This window comes from Giraffa tippelskirchi, chromosome 10, assembly GCF_054371585.1.
Source record: "Giraffa tippelskirchi isolate mGirTip1 chromosome 10, T2T-mGirTip1v1.2.pri, whole genome shotgun sequence".
Lineage (NCBI taxonomy): Eukaryota > Metazoa > Chordata > Mammalia > Artiodactyla > Giraffidae > Giraffa > Giraffa tippelskirchi.
This window is the reverse complement of record NC_137284.1, coordinates 29,728,198-29,752,399: the sequence shown is the minus strand read 5'-3', so window position 1 is coordinate 29,752,399 and position 24,202 is coordinate 29,728,198. Positions and strand designations below refer to the sequence as shown.

The following is a 24,202-nucleotide window of genomic DNA, read 5'->3' as shown; positions in this document are numbered from 1 at the left end:
GTGATGTAGGAGAGCAGGAGATGTGGGTTCAGTCATTGGGTTGGGAAGACTCCCTGGAGGAGGGCATGGCAACTCACTCCAGTAATCTTGCCTGGAAATCCCATGGACAGAGGAGCGTGCTGGGCTTCAGTCTACAGGGTCACAAAGAGTCGAACACTACTGAAGCAACTGAGTACATATGAGCACAAAGCACATAGTTGATTTACAATGTTGTGTTAGTTTCAGGTATACAGCAAAGTGATTCAGTTACATACATAAATTCTTTTGCTCTTAGAATAGTTTGTTTTCATCTTTCTCCTGGTTGGTATCCAGGATCCATATAATGTTGACAATGGTATAATCTTCAGATATGGACAAGGGGAAGGATCCAAATATCGAGATACTCAACTAAGTCTGGACTCTTCTGGGCTTATGGTTAGAGAGCTACAAAGTACAGAACACTCCTGAAGACAAAGTAAGAAAGGACCCCACAGCAAACACTACCAAGTCAAAGGTAAAAGTCTAAGGGCTAATAGGGAGAGCTTTTTTCTCTTCCGTATATAATCCTTCAGAACAGCAAATTGGTAGCTAGGAGAAAGAAGCAGTGTGGTGGTTAGGAATGCAGATGCTGGTATCTGATGGACCTGTCAGAATTCCAAATCCATCAAATCCATCAGTCACCAGCTATGGATTCCTTAACCTGTCCAATGGTATCTGATCATAATGTTTACATAAATGAGATGCCCCATATATCATTATGTAGCTCTATGTTTGACAAAGAGATGTGTATGCTAATAATTGAATAATAATTATAATGAATCATTATTACTATCATAATTGAGTAATAATAAATAATTATTCATTTCCTAGTTCATAAGAAACTGTGAACCAATCAAATCTTCTAGGATTCTGTGGGTTATACCTAAATTACCTCAGAACTCCTCAGAGCAAAGACTACTGAAATGGGAGTCCTGGTACCACTAATAAAATACACCATATGAAAGAAAACACTGGGATATTCTTTGACACTAAAAGTAAAATTTTAGTTGCTGGCACAGTGGCTTAGTGCTACCAATGAACCAGGAATGAATGAAAACTGTTCAGTCAGTTCTCACAAACTCTTTCCTCTGAGGACTCATGATGAGTTGCTCAAGCTGTAAGGCCCCAGAGAAAAAGCAGCTAAAATGGAAATGTTGCCAAAAATACCACATGGGGTCCTTACTTCCTTCAGAAATGCTATAGAAAGTTTCAGGAAATTCCAGAGACAATAAAACTGGTTAAGGAAGTGCATACACAAAGCCCTTGTGCTTGAGGGCTGGGCTTAGGAAAAGGCTGGTGAGATTTAATACATAAAGCTGGGGAAGATGAAAGGGAACTCATTCAACATCCAGCTTTGCTAAGGCATTAGAGGAGAATGAGGGAAGTGCAGGTGGTAAAATCTTGGTGTTGCTGAATAAGAAGCGTTGGCTGAAACAATTCCAGGTGGGCCCTCGCTTTGAAAGCACTTCTTAGCCAGACAGGTGGGTTTTAATAATAAGCTACCCGGCTCGCCAACCACGGTGAAGCTTCAGGTATCAGGTGGGATTAGAATGAGGTGTCGTTAATAGAAAAGAAAGGAATAAGTAGGAGCCACCTTCTCATTTTACAGCCAAAGTACGGAAAGGAAAAGTGAGAGCCTGTGGATATTTAGCAAGTTAGAGGCAGAACTGGGACTAGAATAAGGCCTAGACTCTTAGTCAGTCAGCCCCTTTCTTTTGCATAGCAAAGATCCCTGGGAACCATTAGATCAAATTAACATTAACCTATTCATTCTTGGAATCAACTTTTCAACCATTTTCTCAACCATCAATTCATTTATTCTACAAATGCTACTGAGAGCTCAGCGCAGGAAGTTGGGGTAAACAAAACAAACCAAGTAAGACCTGATTCAGACCCGTGGGCGCAACACTCATAAACATATAATTAGGAACAGGAATGGGAAACGATTATCCTAATGGGTGGTCACATAATCCCTCTCTGAAAAGGAGTTGCCTTTGTTTGGGGAAAAAAACCTTGATAAGCTCTTGGGTGGAAGAAGAGGCTAAGAGCAGAAAGTGCTCTGAAATTGCTCTGCTTGCAGAAGAGATTTGTTGATTCAGAGAGTAAGGGGAGAGATGGTGAGATTGGTACTGCAAAAGGAAAGGGCAAAGCAGGGAAGCCATGTGGCCAAGGAACCAGAGAGGACTGAAGAGGGCCAGGCTGACTCTGTGGACTTGAAAGGATTTGCTATGTGACCCACAGCTCTTCAGTCAAGTCTTCTGTATTCATAAATTCCGTGAATGAGCAGATCTGCCTGGAAACCAGTGAATAAGCAGAATTTCCCATCTGGATTATGAGGTGAGAATATAAGCTACAACTAAGGAAGTACAGGAGTACCTCAAAAATATTCGGGGTCGGTTCCAGACCACCACAATAAAACAAATATTGCAGTAAAGCAATCCCATGAATTTTGGGTTTCCCAGTGCATATAAAAGTTATCTTTACACTATGCTGTAGTCTCTTGTGCAATGGTATTATGTCTAAAATAAGATGTACATACCTTAATTTTTAAATACTTTATTACTAAAAAAGGCTAACCATCATCTAAAACTTTTTGCTGATGGAGGGTTTTGCCTTGATGTTGATGGCTGCTGACCGATTAAGGTGGTGGTTGCTGAAGGCTGGGGTGGCTGTGGCAATTTCTTAAAATAAAACAATGAAATTTGCTGTATCAATCAGCTCTTCCTTTCACAAACAATTTCTCTGTAGCGTGCAAAGATGTTTGATAGCATTTGACCCACAGTGTAACTTTTTTCAAAACTGAAGTCAATCCTTTCAAACCCTGCTGCTGCTGCTGCTTTATCAACTAAGTTTATGTACTATTCTAAGTCTTTTCTTGTCTCTTTGACAATCTTCACAACATCATCACCAGGAGTAGTTTTCATCTCAAGAAACCACTTTTCTTGCTCATCCGTAAGAAGCAACTCCTCATCTGTTAAAGTCTTATGATGAGATTGCAGCAATTTGGTTACATCTTCAGGCCCCACTTCTAAATCTAATTCTCTTGCTATTTCCATGTCTGCAGTTACTTCCTCCTCTGGAGTCTTGAACCCATCAAAGCCGTCCTTAAGGGTTGGCTCAACTTCCTCCAAACTCCTGTTAATGTTGATATTTTTACTTCTTCCCATGAAATAAGAATGTTCTTAATGGCATCTAGAACAGTGAATCCTTTTGAGAAGATTTTCAATTGAATTGGCCCAGATTCATCAGAGGAATTACTATCTATGGCATTTACAGTCTTAAGAAATGTATTTCTTAAATAATAAGATTTGAAAGTCAAAGTTACTCCCTGATCCATGGGCTACAGATGGGATGTTGTTTGAGCAGGCATGAAAACATGAATCTTGTTATAGATCTCCATCAGGGCTCATAGGTGATCAGGTGCCTTGTCAATGAGTAGTCACATTTTGAAAGAAATTTTTTTTGAGTAGTCGGTCACAACAGTGTGCTTATAAGGGTTGTAAACCATGTTCTCATCCAGGTTTCATTGTTCCATTTATAGAGCATGGGCAGAGTAGATTTAGCATGATTCTTAAGGGTCCTAGGATTTTCAGAATGGTTAATGAGCATTGGTATCCACTTAAAGTCACTAGCTGCATTCGACTCTAAGAAGAGAATCAGTCTGTCCTTTGAAATTTGGAACTGACTTCTCTTCTCTAGCTATGAAAGTTCTAGATGGTGTTTTCTTGCAATATAAAGTTATTCTGTCTACTTTGAAAATCTGTTTTTTGGTATAGCCACCTTTATTATCTCAGCTAGATCTCCTGGATAACTTACTGCAACTCCTACATCAGCACTTGCGATTTTATCTTGCTCTTTTATGTTATGGAGATGACTCTGTTTCTTAAACATCATGGACCAACCTCTGCTAGCTTCAAACTCTTCTGCAGGTTCCTTGCCTCTCAGCTTTCATGGAATTGAAGAGCGTTAGAGACTTGCTCTGGACTAGGGTATGGCTTAAGGGAATGTTGCGGCTACTTTAATCTTCTATCCAAACCACTAAGACTTCCTCCATAACGGCAATAAGGCTGCTTTGATTTCTCATCATTTGTGTGTTTACTGCAGTAGCACTTTTGATGTCCTTCAAGAACTTTTCCTTTGTATTCACAATGTGGCCCACTGGTGCAAGAGGAATACTTTGACATGCCCACCTCACTAAGCTTCATCATTTCTAGATTTTGATTTAAAGCAAGAGATGTGTGACTCATCCGTTCACTAGCACACTCAGAGGCCTTTGTAGGGTTATTAATTGGCCTAATTTCAATATTATTGTGTCTCAGGAAATAGGCGAGAAACAGAGGAATGGCCAGTTGGTGGCGCAGTCAGAACACACAACATTTATCCATTTAATTTACCATCTTCTATGGGTATGGCTAGTGGCATACAGAAACAATTACAACAGTAAAGCTGGAGCCCAAGGTAGGCCACTCCAAAATGGGCCTCGATGACATATTAGTTATTTTGAATTAAAGTTACATAAGAAACAGCCAATGTAGGAGGACATTCTGAGTCTCCCTTCTGTCTCCCTGAAAGCAGGAAAGAAATCTTTCCCATTCGAAAGGTGTGCTCCCTGCATTTGGAAGTAGGACACTCTGACTGCCAAAGATAGGGAATTCAGAGCCAAGAAGCCTTTATAAATAAACCTGTTACTTCTTTAATTTACTATCCCAAGTCCAAGCTCTGTTTAGATTCTTCACTAATTGAGCACTCAAAACCCAAGTTTCTTAGTCCTGTCAATTCCTCACAAACTTAGTTTTTTGCTTTTCCTTTTTGTCTAAAAAGCAGGAAAGTCTCCTGTGTGGCCACTTCTTAGGTCCCATTTCTATGGACCTCCATATGCATGAATTAAAATTGGTTTATTTTTCTTCTGTTAAGCTGTCTTTTGTCAATTCTGTTATTAGTCCAGCCACAAGAACTTAAAAGGGGTAGAGGGGAAAATGCTCCCCCTTCCCAACAGTAACATCAAAAATCATTGATCACAGATCACCATAACAAATGCAATAATAAAAAGGTATGAAATATTACAAGAATACTAAAATGTGACAAGGAGTTGGAAAAACGGCACAATATCTCTCCAGGTTTGAAATCTACTCATTCTGGGTGGTAAACTGTGGGGAAAAAAGAGTGATCCGGGCAGGAGAGACTTGGGTTGGAATCACGTTCCAGACATTCATGCCATTCAACAAATATTGAGTGCATATGTTGTAGCGGCTGCTCTGCCAGTTTTCAGTAAAAACAGACAAGGTCCCTGCCCTCATGGTATGAATACCTAATGGGAAATTAGATAATCACACAAATAAATGTAAAACTGCCCTCAGCTGACAGGTACGTGAAGCGAGGACAGGGAAGGTTTTCCTGGGAAAGTGGTGCTTGATCTAAGAGCTAAAGAATAGAGAGATAACTAGCTTAAAGAGAAGTTAAAAACAAGACAATAGGCCCAAAATGGAATCACTTATGCTAAGCTCCACATCACCAAAATAAGACTTAACTAAACACATTAGTGATCAGAGATGGAAATCAACATGTTTTTAGAGAGGGATACAATTAACATCACCATGCAAAGTTGTTAGAGCTTAAAATTGATCAGTAGTTCATTATACAACTTATGATTCATTATCATTCATATTTTGCTCCATTAGGTTTTTGTTCCAATCTTGTGTATATTATAAGTGCAAGTTTATTACCTTAAAATTTTCAAAAATGACATATCACAAAATTTTGAGTGGGGAAAAATTTTTCAGTGAATTTTATGCAGATACATTCTCTGATTGTCCAAGCAACATAAATACCTAGTACCTCAGAATATAGTTCTGATTCAGATGATATGAATATTAGACCAACAAAGACAAAAAACCTTAGTGACTGATTCTGATATGGAAAGTGAAAATTAAATTCACAGTGCTGAAGAAGACTTTACAGGTGTGTCAGGTAAACTACTGAATGTAATAACCCACAAAGTGCTGGTGAAATAACAGAATTAATTTTTGGCTGGCCAAAATAAAAATCACCGACCACAGCCATTAGTTTCTGCAAAAATCTCCCAGTCAATATAATTACAGTTTTGTCCTTCCAGAAATGGAATCTCAAACCAGAAAATCAGGAATCACTGTATCATTAGGTGAGTAATCTTCCTGATAACCCCCTGGCATCCCCTATAGGAAAAGAAACCTTGCAATAACCAATCTGCTTTTTTGCCTAGCATAACTTCTTTGTTCTTGCTCCCCTCTGCCTATAAAAGTCATCTTTTCCATATAGCTCTTCAGAATTCCTATCTTCTAGACAGATTCTGCTTGATTCATAAATCATTGAATAAAACCAATATGATTTTTAAGACTTATTCAGTTGAATTTTTTATTTTAATTTTGTTTTTCAACCGGGAGAAGAACATTCCAAATAGAGGGTAAGAATGTGTAAAGGTGCACTGACAGGAGGGAACATGACATCTACTAGAAGCTGAAAGCAAGTCAGTTAGGCTAGACAAGAGACTAGAGGGTGGAGAGGAGTGGATGTCATCAAGGAAGTCAAATGGACAGGATTTGGCAATAGCAGTTAGAAACGTCTTAACTGGAAGGAGCAGACGATCTGACAACAGTGGCCCAAATACATAAGGATGATGATGATGTGTGTATGTATTTCCTCGCTTAATAAATTTTCTTAGACAATAAGAAGGTAAGAATAATTCTGGAGGTAGACAGGATTTGTTTAGCTGCTCAGTGATGTCAGGGCCAGCACGATGTGCCTTTTCGTCAGAGTCCCATTCTATGCATCATGACAGAGTCTCAGGCAGGAAGAATGAAAAAAGGGGCAAAATCCATAACAACTGCCTCTTTTAGGGGGATTTAAAAGAAATCCTTTCCCAGAAACCCCCAGCAGACTTCTCTGTAAGTCCTACTAGACAGAACTGTGTCATCAGGCCACACCTAGCTTCCAGGGAAGCTGCAAGATAAACTGTTTCAACTTGTCTAGACTCTAGAAGAAAAGGAAAAGGAAGAAGGGGAATTGGGAATGGGTATTGAGTTAGTAAGTTCACAGTGAGTTTGCAGGTGTGAGGCAGGGGAGGTGAACAAATGAAATGATTGGTGTCATTCTCTGAAAGGATAATACTGAAATATGAGCTCCGTTTTGGATACACTGAGTTTGACTTGGGCGGTAAACAGAATAATGGCCTCCAAAGATAACTATGTCCTAAACCCTGGAACTCATGAATATTACCTTAAATGGCAAACAGGATATTGCAGATGTGATTATGTTAAATATTTTGAGATGGGAGCGCCCCAGATGCACTCACAGGTATCCTTATGAAAGGGAAGTAAGGGAGATATAATTCTAAAAAGCAACAGATGTGTCAGTAGAAGCAAGAGGTTAGAGTGATGCAAGGATGGGACCAAGGAATACAGGCAACTTCTGAAAGGTTGAAAAAGAAAAGATTCTCCTCTCAGAACCTCCACAAGGCACCAATGCTTAAGTTGCCGTGACTTTTACCTAGTGAGACTGATTTTAGACATCTGATATCCAGAACTGTAGAAGAATAAATTTCTGTTGTTTTAAGTTTGTGGTAACTTGTTACAGCAACCTAGGAAACCAAAGTAAGGTGCTTTTAAGACATCTAAGAGGGACTTTCCTGGTGGTCAAGTGGCCAAGACTGTGCTCCTAATGCAAGAGGCCCCAGGTTTGATCTCTGGTCAGGGAACTAGATCCCATGTGCCATCTAGTCCCATCACTTTGTGGCAAATAGACGGGAAAAAATGGAAACAGCAACAAACTTTATTTTTCTGGGCTCCAAAATCACTGTGGGCGGTGACTGCAGCCATGAAATTAAAAGACAGTTGCTCCTTGGAAAGAAACTATGACAAACCTAGACAGCCTATTAAAAAACAGAGACATCATTTTGCTGACAAAGGTCCATATAGTCAAAGCTATGGTTTTTCCAGTAGTCATATATGGATGTGAGAGCTGGACTATAAAGCAGGTTGAGTGCTGAAGAATTGACACTTTTGAACTGTGGTGCTGGAGAAGACTCTTGAGAGTCCCTTGGACAGCAAGGAGATCCAACCAGTCAATCCTAAAGGAAATCAGTCCTGAATATTCTTTGGAAGGGCTGATGCTGATGCTGAAGCTGAAGCTTCAATACTTTGGCCACCTGAAGCAAAGAGCTGACTCATTGGAAAAGACTCTGATGCTGGGAAAGACTGAAGGCAGGAGGAGAAGGGGACAGCAGAGGACAAAATGGTTGGATGGCATTACCAACTCAGCGGACATGAGTTTGAGCAAACTCCAGGAGATGGTGAAGGACAGGGAAGCCTGACGTGCTGCAGTCTATGGGCTCGAGTAGAGTCAGACATGACTGAGTGACTGAACAACAATAAACAGATGGCAGGTAGTGAGAGACGGCAGTCTGGAAGTGAGAGAAAAGGGCTGCGCCTGAGATATAAATCTGAGTGTCATATTCATGTGGGGACAGGGAAGCCTGGTGTACTGCAGTATGGGGTTGCAAAAAGTAGGATGCAACTTAGTGACTGAACAATTCCTGTGGGTGGTATTTGAAGTTGCGAGAGGGCATACACTCTCCTATGAGGAGAGTGACACTGTCACCTACCTGCTGTTCATCTTTCAGCAAGGTACTTCTCTGAAACAGTTTATTGAACATTTATTCTGTTCTGGCATCATATCAAGCAATTTATGTGTTCTCATTTAATCCTCACAACCACTCTAGGAAGAAGACACCACTTTTATCTCTTATTTACTAAAAAGGAAAACTAGGTTTAGAAAGTTAAGTCATTCGGGAGGCAGGATAAATTGGGAGATTGGGAATGACATATAAACACTACTGTGTATAAAATGGATAATAAGGACCTACTGTATAGCACAGGGGGCTCTACTCAGTACTCATCAGTGAACTAAAAAGGAAGGAAATCTAAAAAAGAGTGTGTATATATATATATATATATATATATATATACACATATATATACATATAACTGATTCACTTTGCTCTACAGCAGAAACTAACACATTGTAAATCAACTGTACTCTTAACAAAATTTTTTTTTCAAAAAGTCATTTGTCCAACATCAGATACACGAGGGAGACAAGACTAGCTCCATTCTTTGTGCCTCGGTTCTTTTGGCCCGGGCGTCAGCAGTATCCACACACTGTAGGACTTTGTTAGACCTACCGAGAATCTGAACTTGAGCAAGGTCCCCAGTGTACACAAAGAAGCAGCACCAGACTTTAGTCAGGCTCCCCTCAGGCAGGTGCTTTCCCGAGTTTTCCCGTCGGAATCTCTGCCCAGGCCATTTTCTGTCTGGAGCTAATAATACTCTAGGTGTTCGCATTAGGTGCCTCTGATATCCTGAGGTACTTTTATCTACTACTACTCTGGGATTACAATTCTTTCCATTAGTACGTAAACGGCTCTACCAAAATATACAGTTTTCTCTCAGCTAGGTCTCCCAACGACAGGCAAAATCGACAACCAGAGCAGACACCAAACAACTTTGTGAACCAAAACAGAAAAAACAGCCTATGAAACTTAACTTGCCGCTCCGGAAACCGCGCAGACTCTGGGAGGCTGTCGGGGCGGGGAAGGAGGAGGGGCGAGGAAGGGACGGCGAGCGGGAGGTTTAAACGCCCCAGCTCCGGCCTCCCTCTACCTCAGCGGCTGAACGGCTAAGCGCATGCGCGCAGCTCGCGGGTGTCGCCTCCGAGGGCCTTCCCCGCATGCGCGGGGCCGCGCAGGCGGGTCTAGTTGATTGAAAGCTGGCGGCGCCGTAGCAATGGCGGCTTTCGGGATCGCGACCGGCGGTGGCAATTGGTTTTCGGCTTTGGCGCTCGGGGTGACGCTCCTCAAATGCCTTCTCATCCCTACCTAGTAAGGGACCCACACGGCCCGGGGCTGGGCGGGGAGGCCCCGTGGTCGGTCAGGACGGGCGAGAGTAAGCGTGGATGAGAGGAGGAAAGGGAACTTGAAGTCGTGAGGTCGCTGCTACACTTTGCTATGCTTCCCACTCAGCCCTTTAGTTGTTGTTTTACCTATGCACTAGAATATAGTGACCAGATCATGGATGGCTGGAGTCATGTCCGGCACTGATTTTAATGTTTCTGGGCTTCAGGATCCTCTTCCTTAATATGCAGGTCAACAGCATCCACCTCCAACCTTCATTCAAATACAGTATTTATCAGCTGCCTCCTGTGCTAATATGCACTGTTCTAAGTCCTGGAGAGGCAGTTGAGGAAGACAATTACAGTTCTTGTCCTCGAAGGAGTTGGTGGGGGCAGATAGACGAACAGAAAAGTTTCAGATTGTGATGAGGTCTGTGAAAGAAGTAGAGAGCCACTACCCGGCAAGACTATACTATCTTTTAGGAGATGATGTTTGAGTTGAAAGCTGTAGGGTGCAGAAGAATAAGCAATGTGAAAAGTAGTTCCAGGTATAGGAAAGAGTAAGTGAAAAGGCCTCGTGGTAAGAAAGAACTCAGTATTCTAGGAACAGAAAGTGACCATTGTGACTGAAGAGCACTAAGGGGTGAGGTAGACAGGGCCAGGTCACTCGGGTTTAGACCAGTGTGTGACACATGGATGCAAAACCAAGACTGAAAGCGTGGAAACAACCACCAGGTGTATACAGTGGGTACTCAATATTTATTAATGTTGGTGTCCACGTTCTGTTCATCCTAATTTTTCTCCTTTGACTTTTACCCCCTATGAATCTCCCTACCCCAGTTCCCAGTTTAGGATTTGGTTTATTGGTATCCTTTAGTTCAAGATCTTGGTGACCTCTTGTTGGGTATGAAAGAGCTGTGTGTATAGAATGTAAACGCATACTGATGTATATATAAGCAATGAAGTGTTTATGTAGGTTTAGCAAAATGAATTACAGGAGCTTGGGAAAAGAAGGGGTTTGGCAGTTGAACTTTGCAGAACTGAAATAAAAAAAAATCTTTTCCTTTTAAAAGCAAATTGGAAAAAATCTTTCTAAATATGAAGAAAGTTCCTTTCAAATCAGAATGAAAGGGAATTTTTCTTTTTAACTGTGCATATAAATCAACGTTCCTTGCTTTAGTTACTTCAGCCCAGAAATGTGTCTTCAGCGTGGTTATTCTGAATACAGCTGTTGGTCCAGGATTAAGAATGTGTACAGTTGTAGTTGATGGTCTACTTCTCAAACAGGAAGCCCCTGGGATGTGAGAGGGAAGCTGCAGGATAAATGCAAAAGTATTCACCAAAATGTTTTTATTGTTGTTCAGTCAACAAGTTGTGTTTGACTTCCGACTCTTTGCGATCCCATGGACTGCAGCATGCCAGGCTTCCCTGTCCCTGTGCCTTTTTATACAGTTCATGGGGTTCTCATGGCAAGTATACTGGAGTGGTTTGCCATTCCCTCCAGTGGATCACATTTTGTCAGAACTCTCCACTATGACCTGTCTTGGGTGGCCCTGCGTGGCATGGCTCATAGCTTCATTAAATTACACAAGCCCCTTTGCCATGGCAAGGCGGTGATCCATGAAGGGGACCAAAATATTTACTAAGTGCTATATTATGAACCAGATACTGGGGCTGGGTACTAGAGGGGAGGAAAAAAATGGATATGATCCCTAACACTACAGAGTGTAGTTTTGGTTTGGTTTGGGTTTTTTGGCTGCATCGTACAGCTTGCAGGACTGTAGTTCCCTGACCAGGGGTTGAACCTGGGCCCAATGGCAGTGAAAGCTCTGAGTCCTAACCACTGGACTGCTAGGGAACTCCTATGTAGTTTAGTAAGGATAGCAGTCCCAGAAACAGATCAACACAAGTGTATAATTACATAACAATGCTTATGTTAAGTGTTATGAAGGGAAAAAATGAGATCCTGTAAGAAGACTAATAGGGAAGACTTATTTATTTTTTAAAGTGATGGCAATAAAGTATTTTTTAAAGTAGATTTATTTATTTATCTTTATTATTTTGGCCATTCCAGGCAGCACATGATATCTTAGTTCCCTGACTCAGGGATCAAACCCACGTCTCCTGCAGTGGAAGCTTAGAGTCTTAAGTATTGGACTGCCAATACTCTGGAAGTCCCATAGACTTACTTTAGATTGGGTATCAGGAAAGGTCTCTGACATGTAATGAGGCCTGAAGACATACCTAGTAAATGTCTTTTGTTGAATATATGTGTGCATTTCTATTGAGTATGTTGGGGAGGAAGAAATTCTCCTTTACCCTTCTGGCCAAGTTTTTCTTGCTGGTCTATGAATTAAATTAACATGAGACAGATTAACAGGAGAAAATCAAACAAAAGTGTAACAGCATGTTCATGGGAGAGACTCAGGGTAACTTGCCAAAATGACTGAAACCACCACCTTAAATGCTATCTTCAACTAAAGACAAGCGGATGTTAAGGGTAGTGGTTTGGGACTTCAGAGAGGAGAAAGACAGTCAACATGGAGATGGAAAAGCAAACGTTTGGTAAACAGTTGTTTGCTGGGCCATGAAGAGACAGTGGGACAGAGTGGACTCTGATCTCTATTCTCTGATGAATTTCTTCCACCACACCTAACCCATATTCTTGACCAGTATCAGTGGTGATAGCACTATTCCAGGAACAAAGCTCTTTGTATAAATTCTTTAGGCACTTAAGAGGGTGGTAAAAAGGATTCCTGAGTCATCTGTTTCTTAAAAATAATTAGCTTAAATTAATCCTCTTGCCAAAGAGACACATTTTGCTCCCCTACAAGTATATATCTGGAAATGGAAATGTTAGATCATAAGATCATTTGCCGGGAGAAATATCAATAACCTCAGATATGCAGATGACACCACACTTATGGCAGAAAGTGAAGAAGAACTAAAGAGCCTCTTGATGAAAGTGAAAGAGGAGAGTGAAAAAGTTGGCTTAAAGCTCAACGTTCAGAAAACTAAGATCATGGCATCTGGTCCTATCACTTGATGGGAAATAGATGGGGAAACAGTGGAAACAGTGTCAGACTTTATATATTTGGCCTCCAAAATCACTGCTGATGGTGATTGCAGCCATGAAATTAAAAGACGCTTACTCCTTGGAAGGAAGGTTATGGCCAACCTAGATAGCATATTTAAAAGCAGAGACATTACTTTGCCAACAAAAGTCCGTCTAGTCAAGGCTATGGTTTTTCCACTGGTCATGTATGGATGTGAGAGTTGGACAGTGAAGAAAGCTGAGCATCGCAAAATTGATGCTTTTGAACTGTGTTGTTGGAGAAGACTCTTGAGAGTCCCTTGGACTGCAAGGAGATCCAATCAATCCATCCTAAAGGAGATCAGTCCTGTGTGTTCACTGGAAGGACTGATGTTGAAGCTGAAACTCCAATACTTTGGCCACCTGATGGGAAGAGCTGACTCATTGGAAAAGACCCTAATGCTGGGAAGGATTGGGGGCAGGAGGAGAAGGGGACGACAGGGGATGAGATGGTTGGATGGCATCACTGGCTCAATGGACATGGGTTTGGGTGGACTCCGGGAGTTGGTGATGGACAGGGAGGCCTGGCATGCTGCAGTTCATGGGGTCGCAAAGAATCAGACACGACTGAGCGACTGAACTGAACTGAACTGAAGATCATTTGTGAATTGTGATTTGAGAAATCTGTAGGAGATTCGGGTGATACTGTCAGCAGGAAGTTGGAGATGTCTCTCTCTAGATCTCAGGAAAGAGACCAAGGTTTTATATGTGATTTGGGAGTCATCATTCCACAGTTCGTAGTGGAAGCAGTAAGTGTGAATAAGATTGTCCAGAGCCAAGTAAGCTGTAGTAGAAAGAAGACCAAGAACTGAACATAAAGGAACATGGACATGCTTGATGAATATTGGAATGGCAAGCCATGAAAGAGACATGGAGGAGGTTGGCTAGGAAACTCATCACAGAGTTGTCATTATAGAAATGTTGTATGAAACATTGGAAAGTGTAAATCAGGTTCTGCTCTGGAACTCATTGACTCTGGTGAGTAGTTAATTCAACAAGAATGTATGGAGCCCATCCACACACATATCAGGTGCTGTATAAGATGTGGAGGGGAGGTACGGCAGTGAGCAAACAGAAAAATAAGTTTTTGCTAAAGAAGAACAAAGGGTGGCTGAATATGCACCCCAAAATATGCCTCTTTGGCGTAAGGATTTGGGGGGACCTGTTAATTTGAGGAACTGCAGATACAGGAGAAGCTCTGAAAGCTGTCAAAGTTACTTTCAAGGGAATACATTAGAAAGGGGGCCTGTACCTGGAAGATAGCTCTTACCAGAGATAACTTTTTCACCTAAGACTTACCCTTGAGGCAGAGCAACCTTTGTGTGCCAAACATTTTCTCTTCTCTTTCCCAAGAGTTACCTTCCCCTCTCTTTGAAGCCCCAGCCCTCTTCCCCTCTCCATATCTCTCAGAATGGTGAGATGAGCCTCAATCATCTGGCCACCTTGTGAGTCTCATATCTTCTGGGACCCCTGTACATATGTAAATAATTCAAATTGTCTTTTTTGGGGACTTGCCTGGTGGTCTAATGGTTAAGACTCGGTGCTTCCACTGCAGGGGGTGTGGGTTCAATCTCTGGTCAGGGAACTAAGATCCCATAGGCCCGTGGTGTGGCCAAAAATAGAGAAGTAAATAGAAATGATTTAAATTATCTTTTTTTTTCCCTGTTATTCTGTCTTATGTCAATTTAATTCTTAGGTCAGCCACAGAACCTAGAGGGGTTCAAGGGAAAACAGTTTTCCTCCCCTATAGGGCACATACTTGGATATATGTATATACAGTGAGAGGGAGACTAGTAAACAGTATTTGGAGATATGGGAGAGGCAGGGCCATTTTTCCCCCCATCTTTTCTGTCTCATGAACTTACCTACTCATCCTTGAAGATCCAGCTTATGTGAGGCCTTTTCCAGATCATGAATCTTACTAACATTGTTAGTGAACAGGAGTAAGTTGTCTCTGAGCGATAGCCTGAGGGCCTCCCTTAAGAAAAAGTATGGGCTTTTAGGTCAGCCAGTGGTTAACTTAGAGACCCTTTTCACTTAGTAGATTCCCCAGCTTTTCCAGAAGGAAGTCTGGCCTCCCAAGTAAGTGAAGTGTTTCAGGCTTGTATCGTACCTATTTTTGTCTTTATAGGATAGTGAGCTGTGACTATGTAAGGGGTGTTGATCCATTTAAAAGCATAATTTTAGAAATGTGAAATTGATAAATATTTTGAACTCTCATTTTATTCATCTGATTGTTTTGAATAGCCATTCCACAGATTTTGAAGTACACCGAAACTGGCTTGCTATCACCCACAGTTTGCCAATATCACAGTGGTATTATGAGGTAAGTTGTTAATTTTCACCCTTTGATTTTTTTTTTTAAGATGATATGTGAAATCATATAAGTATTATTGATATTAAAAGAGTTCTCCCTGTGATCTTAGGTTGAATGGATCTTTATAAAAATTGTATTCTTTCCTCATGTTACCGAACCAAACTTGGGCCCCCTTGCCTGGCACACACAAAACCAGTCTACTTACCCTGGGTTATGGTGAAGGAAAATACAGTGTTTATTGTAGGGCGCCAACCAAAGAGAATGAGCAACTAGTGCTTGAAAGACCTGAACTTGCCAGTGGCTTTCAGGCAAGAGATTTTAAAGGCAGCAGTAGGGGATGAGGGTCACAGGGTGCATGATCAGGTCATGCATATTTTTCTGATTGGTGAAGTCATAGAGTGATGTTTTGGGAATCTTAAATCATCAGCCTTCTGGTTCCAGCCTGGGGTCTATGTGCTGTGGTCAGCATGTAGTCACCATCATCCACCAATTGAGGGTATTAGTTTCTGCTGAACAACTCAAAGATACGAGTCCAGTTGTTATCTGTATCCCTTCAGGAGGATCTAAAAGTCCTGTGACTATTGTTCTAATCATTAACTCCTTGAGTTTGCTCTTTGGAAGGCCAAACAAGAAGTGGGGGACGTGGAGAATCTTATACCTGAGTAGATCCCAGAGGATTTTGTTTGGTTTCAGTCCCCCCTTTTCTTTGATACTCCTCAATTCCTGAGGATAATGTGGTGGGACAAGAAAGGGAATAAAGGAACTTCCCTGGTGGTCCAGTGGTTGAGAGTCTACCTGCCAGTGTAGGGGACAGGGATTCAATCCCTGGTCCGGGAAGATCCCTCATGCCGCAGAGCAGCAAGCCCATGCTCCACAACTACTGAGCCCGTGCTCCCTAGAGTCCATGGTCTTCAGTAAGAGAAGCCACTGCAATAAAAAGCCTGCACTCCGCAACTGGAGAGTAGCCCTCACTTGCTGCAACTAGAGAAATCCTCACATAGCAATGAAGACCCAGCACAGCCAAAAATAAACAAAGTTTTTTAAAAAGAAAGGGAATAGTTTTGGATAGAGAGGTTAATCACAAATTCTGCTAGGGAGCTCGGTTTTAGGAGGAGTCAGTTTCATTCAGTTCTGCCTCTGGCACTATTAGGTGACCCCTTTACTTCAAAATGAGTTTCCCAAATTTTACATGGGGAATTATAATATTTACCACATCCTTTTGAAAGAATATTGGATAGGGAAAGAAGGAAAATTAGATTCTAGGCCTGGCTCTACAGCACCTAGAAAATATATTTCATCTCCCTGAGCCTTGGTTTTTCGTCAGTTACATGAGGATTTGGAATGAATTATTTCTAAGATCCTGTCTCTCCCTAACATTTTGTGATTTATGAGGACAGGAATAATGAAATGTGACGTGTAGGTATCTGGCAATATACAAACCATTCTCTCCCATTATTATAAAAACCATGTCTGTATTTTTATTTCTGGTATGAGTTACTAACTTACATCTGATACTTAATGGAAAACAGACGTTAGCTCAGAAACAACTTGATCAAAAACAGCACTCTGATGTCAGGGAGGTTTTTTTAAGACAACTTCTAAACTCTTTCTGTGAGTTTGTTGTTGCTTTTTGGATTTTTAGGTCAAGTCGTAATAGTCCTTTGTACTGAAAAAGCTTGAGAATAATTGATCTAATTGACCAAATTCCTCCTCACATAATAACACTGCAAGTATTTCATAGGAATGCTAAGGAACTTTAAGTAAATAATAATGCAAACCAGTGAGGAGACTTTATGTGTGGCCTAGTAGTCAAGAGGTTGGGCTGTCGTTCCAGACTGTCTAGATTTGACTTTCACCTCTGCTGCTTAATACCCGTGCTGGGCAACCGTGGGTAGGCTACTTGACTGCTTAAAGCCTCAGCATTGCCAACTATTAATATTAGATGATAATAAATAATTATTGGGATAAAGTAAATATAATGTATGTGATATACTGAGAGTAAAAGTGCTCATTAAACATTACTAAAGGTTCTTAATAGTTAGCATTATTAATATAATAACCTTCAACCTATAAATGCAAAGGCAGTCCCTTGTCTCACCATTTTTTCCTTTTATCTCTGACTGTTCTTCTTGGTCTCCTTTGCTAACTCTTCTGCATCTAAATACTCTTTCAAAAGCTGGTTCCCTCTGGGCTTCTCTTTGTGGTTCCTTTTTCTTTTAATATTCTATCATTCTTTCTGGATATTCTCTCCTTTACTCCTATAATTTTCACTACTACCTATTATTTTAGTACTCCTGAAAGTATATTTAGGCCAGAGCTGTCACCTGTTATTCATTTTAGATACAAGAGGTTTATATGAAAAGAGATTCTAGTAATGGTATACTTCTTTGTTCTTCCTGCTCTCCTCAGCAGTAACAAGGAAAGAAATCAACAGGGGGCAAAACTCAGTTGTCAGCGAGGCTCACAGAGAGATGGTAAGGCGTCTGCCATGAATCTGGAAGGGTCTTTCTGTCATACTGAGGAGAGTAGATATTGAGCAGTGGATTGCATTGTAGAGCCTTCCTGAACCATGGCTTCTAACCTTCCTTTCTGCTCTGACCTCAAAAGGATTGGTCCCTTTGTTGGGAAAGACAAAAACACTCAAGTAAATATTTGTGGAATGAACACAATTGTTTTGAATCTTTGTTGACCTAAAGCAAGTAGACTGACAGTTTTTTTCCAGCAAAAATGGACTTCAGTTCAGTTCAGTTCAGTAGCCCAGTCATGTCCAACTCCCTGCGACCCCGTGAATCGCAGCACGCCAGGCCTCCCTGTCCATCACCAACTCTCAGAGCTTACCCAAACCCATGTCCATCGAGTCAGTGATGCCATCCAACCATCTCATCCTCTGTCGTCCCCTTCTCCTCCTGCCCCCAATCCTTCCCAGCATCAGGGTCTTTTCCAGTGAGTCAACTCTTTGCACCAGGTGGCCAAAGTATTGGAGTTTCAGCTTCAACATCAGTCCTTCCAATGAACACCCAGAACTGATCTCCTTTAGGATGGACTGGTTGGATCTCCTTGCAGTCCAAGGGACTTTCAAGAGTCTTCTCCAACACCACAGTTCAAAAGCATCAATTCTTCAGCACTCAGCTTTCTTCACCGTCCAACTCTCACATCTATACATGACCACTGGAAAAACCATAGCCTTGACTAGACTGACCTTTGTTGGCAAAGTAATGTCTCTGCTTTTAAATATGCTATCTAGATTGGTCATAACCTTCCTTCCAAGGAGTAAGCATCTTTTAATTTCATGGCTGCAATCACAGGATCAACAGAGGCTTCCCTGGTGGCTCAGATGGTAAGAATCTGCCCACAGTACGGGAGACCTGGGTTCAACCCCTGGGTTGGGAAGATCCCCTGGAGAAGGAAATGGCAACCCACTCCAGTATTCTTTCCTGGAGAATCCCATGGACAGAGGAGCCTGGCGGTCTACAGTCCATGGGGTTGCAGAGTTGGACACAACTGAGCAACTAACACACAGGTACACACACAGGAAATCAACAGGAAAAAAAAAAATCAACAGAAAATTGCAATTCAGGGTCTGCAACTGTGGCAAGGTGCCCGCACAGCAAGGGCAGGAGAGCTCTTAGAAAGAGGGGAAAAGAAAGTTGGGAGGGCTGTAGTCAACAAAGAGCCTTGGCTTTTCATCGGCCGAGTTGTGACAGCCTCGCGTTGGCTGAGCAGGAGAGACTTCCTTCTTGTTGGGCTCTACTGTCCTCCTGGGGCCTGAGACCTCGCCCTTCTGGTCAACATGTAGTCGCCCCCTCCCCTGAGTGAGGGTCTTAGCTGTTGTAGTAGCTTCCTGAGCTAATGCATTTGGAGTCAGGAGACACAGAATATGAGCCCCAGCTCTACCACATGTAAGTGACAGAATTGGTCACTGGGGAGCAAATGTGAGCTAATAGCTTTCTTGGCTTCCCAGAAGCTGTTTAGGTGAGAGGATGGCTCCAGCTGGAAGTTCCCGAGGTCAGGAGGACCTTCTGGGCTCGGCGTGGGAAGTCTCAGTTGGGAAAAGCAGCAGCATAGAGAGAGGATCTGAGGTGGTGTGGGGTTAGAGATAGCAAGGGAAGGACAGGGACACTGCTTTGGGAAAATGACTCTGTCATTTTCCATGACAGATGTCATGACATCTGTCCTCTTCTCAGTTCTTTTAACGCTTCCCGCCCCCCATTTTATTTAGAATAATAAATACGTTGATAAAGTAGGAAAATCTTTTAGACTTCCAGTCAGATAAATGGCTCTTTAAGGGTAGCGGGAGCTCTGACATAGAAACTGTGGCTGGAAACCACAGATGTTAATAAAGTCTAAATTCCTGTTGAACTTCTTGAAATTATGTAGACCAGTAATTGCTTAACGTTAAAAAATATGTATATATCTGCACCATAGCAAGAAGTCATTTTTAAGTACTTACTACCTAATATGTCTTTATAAATCATGAAAGTACTACTGTATTAATATACTTTAAAAATAGAAATTAAGAAGGATAAGATTAAAAAATAAAATTTCTAATATTTCTTTCCATTTTTCAGTGGCTCATCTTGTTTATATCCCACATTGGAGATTTGAGATTAGAGAAGGAACATTTCATAAGGGACAATTTAGTGGGTGGTTTTGTAGATTGAGTGCCCTATACAGAGAGCCTCTGAGCTGGATCAGGGCTGAGGCTTTTGCACTTTATACCTGCCCGGGGAGTAAACAGGCTGCTGCTTATTAGGACCTAAAGTTTTCATTCTACCTTATCAGGAACAAAGAGCTAACAAGTTATTTGAATGTCTCTTGCCTCATGTTATCGGAGAAGGCAATGGCACCCCACTCCAGTACTCTTGCCTGGAAAATCCCATGGACAGAGGAGCCTGGTAGGCTGCAGTCCATGGGGTCGCTGAGAGTCAGACATGACTGAGCAACTTCACTTTCCCTTTTCACTTTCATGCATTGGAGAAGGAAATGGCAACCCACTTCAGTGTTCTTGCCTGGAGAATCCCAGCGACAGGGGAGCCTCGTGGGCTGCCGTCTATGGGGTCGCACAGAGTCGGACACGACTGAAGCGACTTAGCACTTGCCTCATGTTATAACACAGGAGAGACCCTAAATAATAGTCCCTGTGGGCACCAAGCTAGTACCAAGTGAACCCTCAGTGTACTTCCAGAAGGAGAAGAGCTTTCGTTTGAAAAGAGCAGCAGGTGCAGAGTAGAGAGATACTTGCTATCTCAGCTCTTTAGGTATAAGATCTAGGTTTAGTTTTAGGGACAAGTTATGGAAATAGTAATAACTTTTGTAAATTATAATAATATTTATCAATACTTAGTTTGTATGTGATTCAGTACTATACACACACACAGGTAAAATGTAATGCAGTAACTTATGAGGTGAGTACTACCATTCTTGTTGTTTGAATGTAGAAACTGAAACAAAATACCAAGCTATAGTACCATAAAGTTTATGTATAGTTTATATGTTTTTGTATAGTTTATATAGTTTTCATATGATTTATATTTTCATTTAATCATTAGTGACTGTTTATTCATTTAACTAATGACTGTTCTTAATATATCAGAAACTTACTCAATGTTCAAGATACAGAAATGACAGAGTGGTTTCTGCTCTGAAGGGTCTTATAACCTAGTGGAGCAAAAGATAAGTAGCATCAGTATAGCATTTTGTCATTTATAAATATATTTCATATGTATTATCTCATTTAGTCCTCACAGTATCTCATTTTACAGGTAGGGAAGTTGTGTCTCTGGGACAGAACTTAAACCCAAGCTAAAGAATCATTTGTTATGCCTTAACTCCATTTTTGTGGCTTCCCTGGTGGCTCAGTGGTAAAGAATCCGCCTGCCAATGAGGGAGACATGGGTTCGATCCCTGAGTCAGGAAAATACTGTGGAGACAGAAATGGCAACCACTCCTGTATTCTCGCCTGGGAAATCCCATGGACAGAGGAGCCTGGCAGGCTGCAGTCCAGGGGGGGTCACAGAAGAGTTGGACACGACTTAGCAACTAAACAGTAAAGCTCCCTTTTTATATTTAGATGAATAGAACCATGTCATAAGCGAATTCATTACTACAGGGTTTCAAATTAATTTCTTTTGAAGTATAGTTGACTCTAAGGAACTTGAAGACTATATTAAATAACTTGGGAAATGACTTTTAGTGTTCTTCTCAGTCCTAACATAGAAATTTTTCTATTTATGGCATATTTGAAGTGTAATTTCATTTGGTTTTATTTTTTTGAAGACCAGAGAATGAAAATTTCCAATCTTTGTATCTTCTTTGTTTATTCAGTTACTTAGGATATATTCTCTCTTCTGTTCTTACCACAGGCAACTTCAGAGTGGACCTTGGATTACCCCCCCTTTTTCGCATGGTTTGAGTATGCCCTGTCACATGTTGCCAAATATTTTGATCAAGAGATGCTGAATGTCCGTAATCTGAATTACTCCAGCTCAAGGACCTTACTCTTCCAGAGATTTTCTGTCATCTTTACAGATGCACTCTTTGTGTATGCTGTCCATGAGTAAGTCTGAGAATGCCGTTCCGTGTGGAAGGTGTCAAGGAAATAGTATTAAATAGTATTAACCTGTTCCTCACTGGGGCCAAACGAAGTTCATATAATAGCAAATGCTGGGACATTTATAACTCTTGTGTTTTAAACTGCACAACGAGTAGCTACAGCTAGCAGTCTAGCTGAATCTTGTGGGGAAAAAATGGGGGTTAAGGTGGGGTTACAAGGTAGAGATAGTACAAGATTGTGAATGTTGTGAAAAGTAGGCCCAAGTAGAGTTCTGCTGCCATTTCTCCTGCCCAGAATGGCTCTACAGGCCTCTCTTTCCTTCCTGTAGCAGGCTACCACATGCTGCTGTGACCTACCCTATTTTTTAGGATACTCATACACACACAATACAGCACACTTATGCACACACATGCATAGTGTTAACCACTAATGGAGTGTCCATTCTAGTAAACTCGAGATCTTACTGAGTGCTTCTAGTTGCAGTCTCTGGATTCTTTCCTTCACAAAGGCTCTTCGTTAATTTTAAGCTATGTTTATATTGTATACTTTTATGTTTTGCATCTTTTACCTATAAGTTACTTTTAAGTAGTCGAACACATGTATGTAGAATGTTTTGCTTCCAAGTAGTGAGTTCCCAGTCATTGCTGGTCTCTATCCTGTCCTAATACTTAAGCCTACTCATAATGATTGTGACAGAGCAGTAACTAGTGCTCATTGTCATAAATAGATCATTTCTGTTTATGTGGCCTTCTCTAGTGAACCTCTTGCCCCATTCAGGAAAGAGTCCCTTGGGGATGTTTGAACCTCTGCTCATTTTTATGGAATAACTCCTGTTTGGCTCCCTGACCTTCATTCTGTATATGACTTGGCAAGAGTTGGAAGAGAAGGTGATATATTATATACTCCTTTTAACTCAAAATGTTTAAATTCACGCTCCCAGGGAGAAGGTATGCAGGCAGAGAAAAGGAGAGTTCATTTCCATCTACAATGTAAGAGAGAACAGTTAACTAAGGTGAAAACTTCAAACAAGGCACTATGTATAGATTAGTAACTTACTTAATTTTCTCAATTACCCTGTAAGGTTACTCTCTCTATTTATGAGGAAACTCAGGCGCCAGGGAGGAAAAGCAGGACACCTTTTCCTGCTGCTGCTGCTGCTAAGTCGCTTCAGTCGTGTCTGACTCTGTGCGACCCCATAGACGGCAGCCCACCAGGCTCCGCTGTCCCTAGGATTCTCCAGGCAAGAATACTGGAGTGGGTTGCCATTTCCTTCTCCAGTGCATGAAAGGGAAAAGTGAAAGTGAAGTTGCTCAGTTGTGTCCGACTCGTAGCGACCCCATGGACTGTAGCCCACCAGGCTCCTCCGTCCATGGGATTTTCCAGGCAAGAGTACTGGAGTGGGGTGCCATTGAGCCCCTGTCCAACTGCATCTTTATCATGTCTGCTTTCACTTTTAGCTTTCTTTGTTTTCAGGATTTGCTGGTGTTCAAATGAAACACATTTAAAAAAACCTTTTCATAAAATAACACATCCTCGTCAAAATTTTGGAAAACAGCACATATACAGTGGTTCAGACGGTAAAGAATCTGCCTGCAAGGCGGGAGAACTGGGTTCGATCCCTGGGTCAGGAAGATCCTGTGGAGGAGGGCATGGCAACCTACTCCAGTATTCTTGCCTGGACAATCTCATGGACAGAGGATACTGGCAGGCTACAGTCCTTGGGGTCACAGAGTCAGACACAACTGAGTGACTAACACTTTCACTAAAGTTAAAAGGAACCCATATTCCTCCACTTACTACTATCACTATCAACATTTTGGTGCCTGTTGTTTCAACCTCTTTTTGTGTCTGAATATAATTTTTACAAAATAGAAATGGATTGTACTGTTGTCACCTACTATTGTCACTTAATTACTGTATTCTTTACCTTTAAATGACATACATTTTTTTCATAGGAGTTTTTTTAAATTATTTGGGTAGTGGAAAGCTGTGAGTTTGTGTCTCTCTTCTTTTTTTTTCCTATCCCCTCCACCACCCTCTCCCAAACTTTCACTGGCCTATTCTTAATTTGGCTGGTTTGATGACATATAATTTAGAATGCTGTGTTATCCTGGTCTGCATTTTTTTAGTCTTAAGGACTAAAAATAGTGTGTGTCCTCTCCGTTTTCAAAATTCTTTTGGGTTTTTGGTGGATGGTTTTTTTAATTTGTTTTATTAAATGAAGACTTTGTTTCAAGTCAGCGTAGCTGAGAAAGACACGGAACTGGCCCTGAGGGCTTCCTTTCTGCTACCACCTTTT

The 24,202-nt window shown here is 41.4% G+C and overlaps 1 protein-coding gene and 1 long non-coding RNA gene across 22 annotated transcripts in view; one reads left to right on the top strand and one right to left on the bottom strand.

The window, feature by feature from the left end:
- The window catches only part of LOC145524739 (uncharacterized), a 54,406-nt gene extending 44,627 nt beyond the window's left edge, over window positions 1-9,779 (bottom strand). Inside the window, exon 1 of the long non-coding RNA XR_014067795.1 lies at window positions 9,595-9,779. This is a non-coding gene — a long non-coding RNA (uncharacterized LOC145524739). The remainder of the gene's footprint in view (window positions 1-9,594) is intronic.
- Window positions 9,780-9,797: 18 nt separating this feature from the next.
- The window catches only part of ALG8 (ALG8 alpha-1,3-glucosyltransferase), a 32,199-nt gene continuing 17,794 nt past the window's right edge, over window positions 9,798-24,202 (top strand). For 10 of the 21 annotated variants that reach the window (XM_081537570.1, XM_081537566.1, XM_081537576.1 and 7 more), the window contains exons 1-3: window positions 9,798-9,928; window positions 15,281-15,359; window positions 21,713-21,906. In XM_081537570.1, coding sequence (XP_081393696.1) covers window positions 9,834-9,928; window positions 15,281-15,359; window positions 21,713-21,906 — 368 coding nt within the window. In that variant the 5' untranslated portion in view covers window positions 9,798-9,833. Of the gene's footprint in view, window positions 10,684-13,767; window positions 13,771-15,280; window positions 15,360-21,712; window positions 21,907-22,669; window positions 22,791-24,202 lie in introns of those variants that run through there. The other 11 variants (XM_081537569.1, XM_081537565.1, XM_081537567.1 and 8 more) reach the window with 8 other exon arrangements.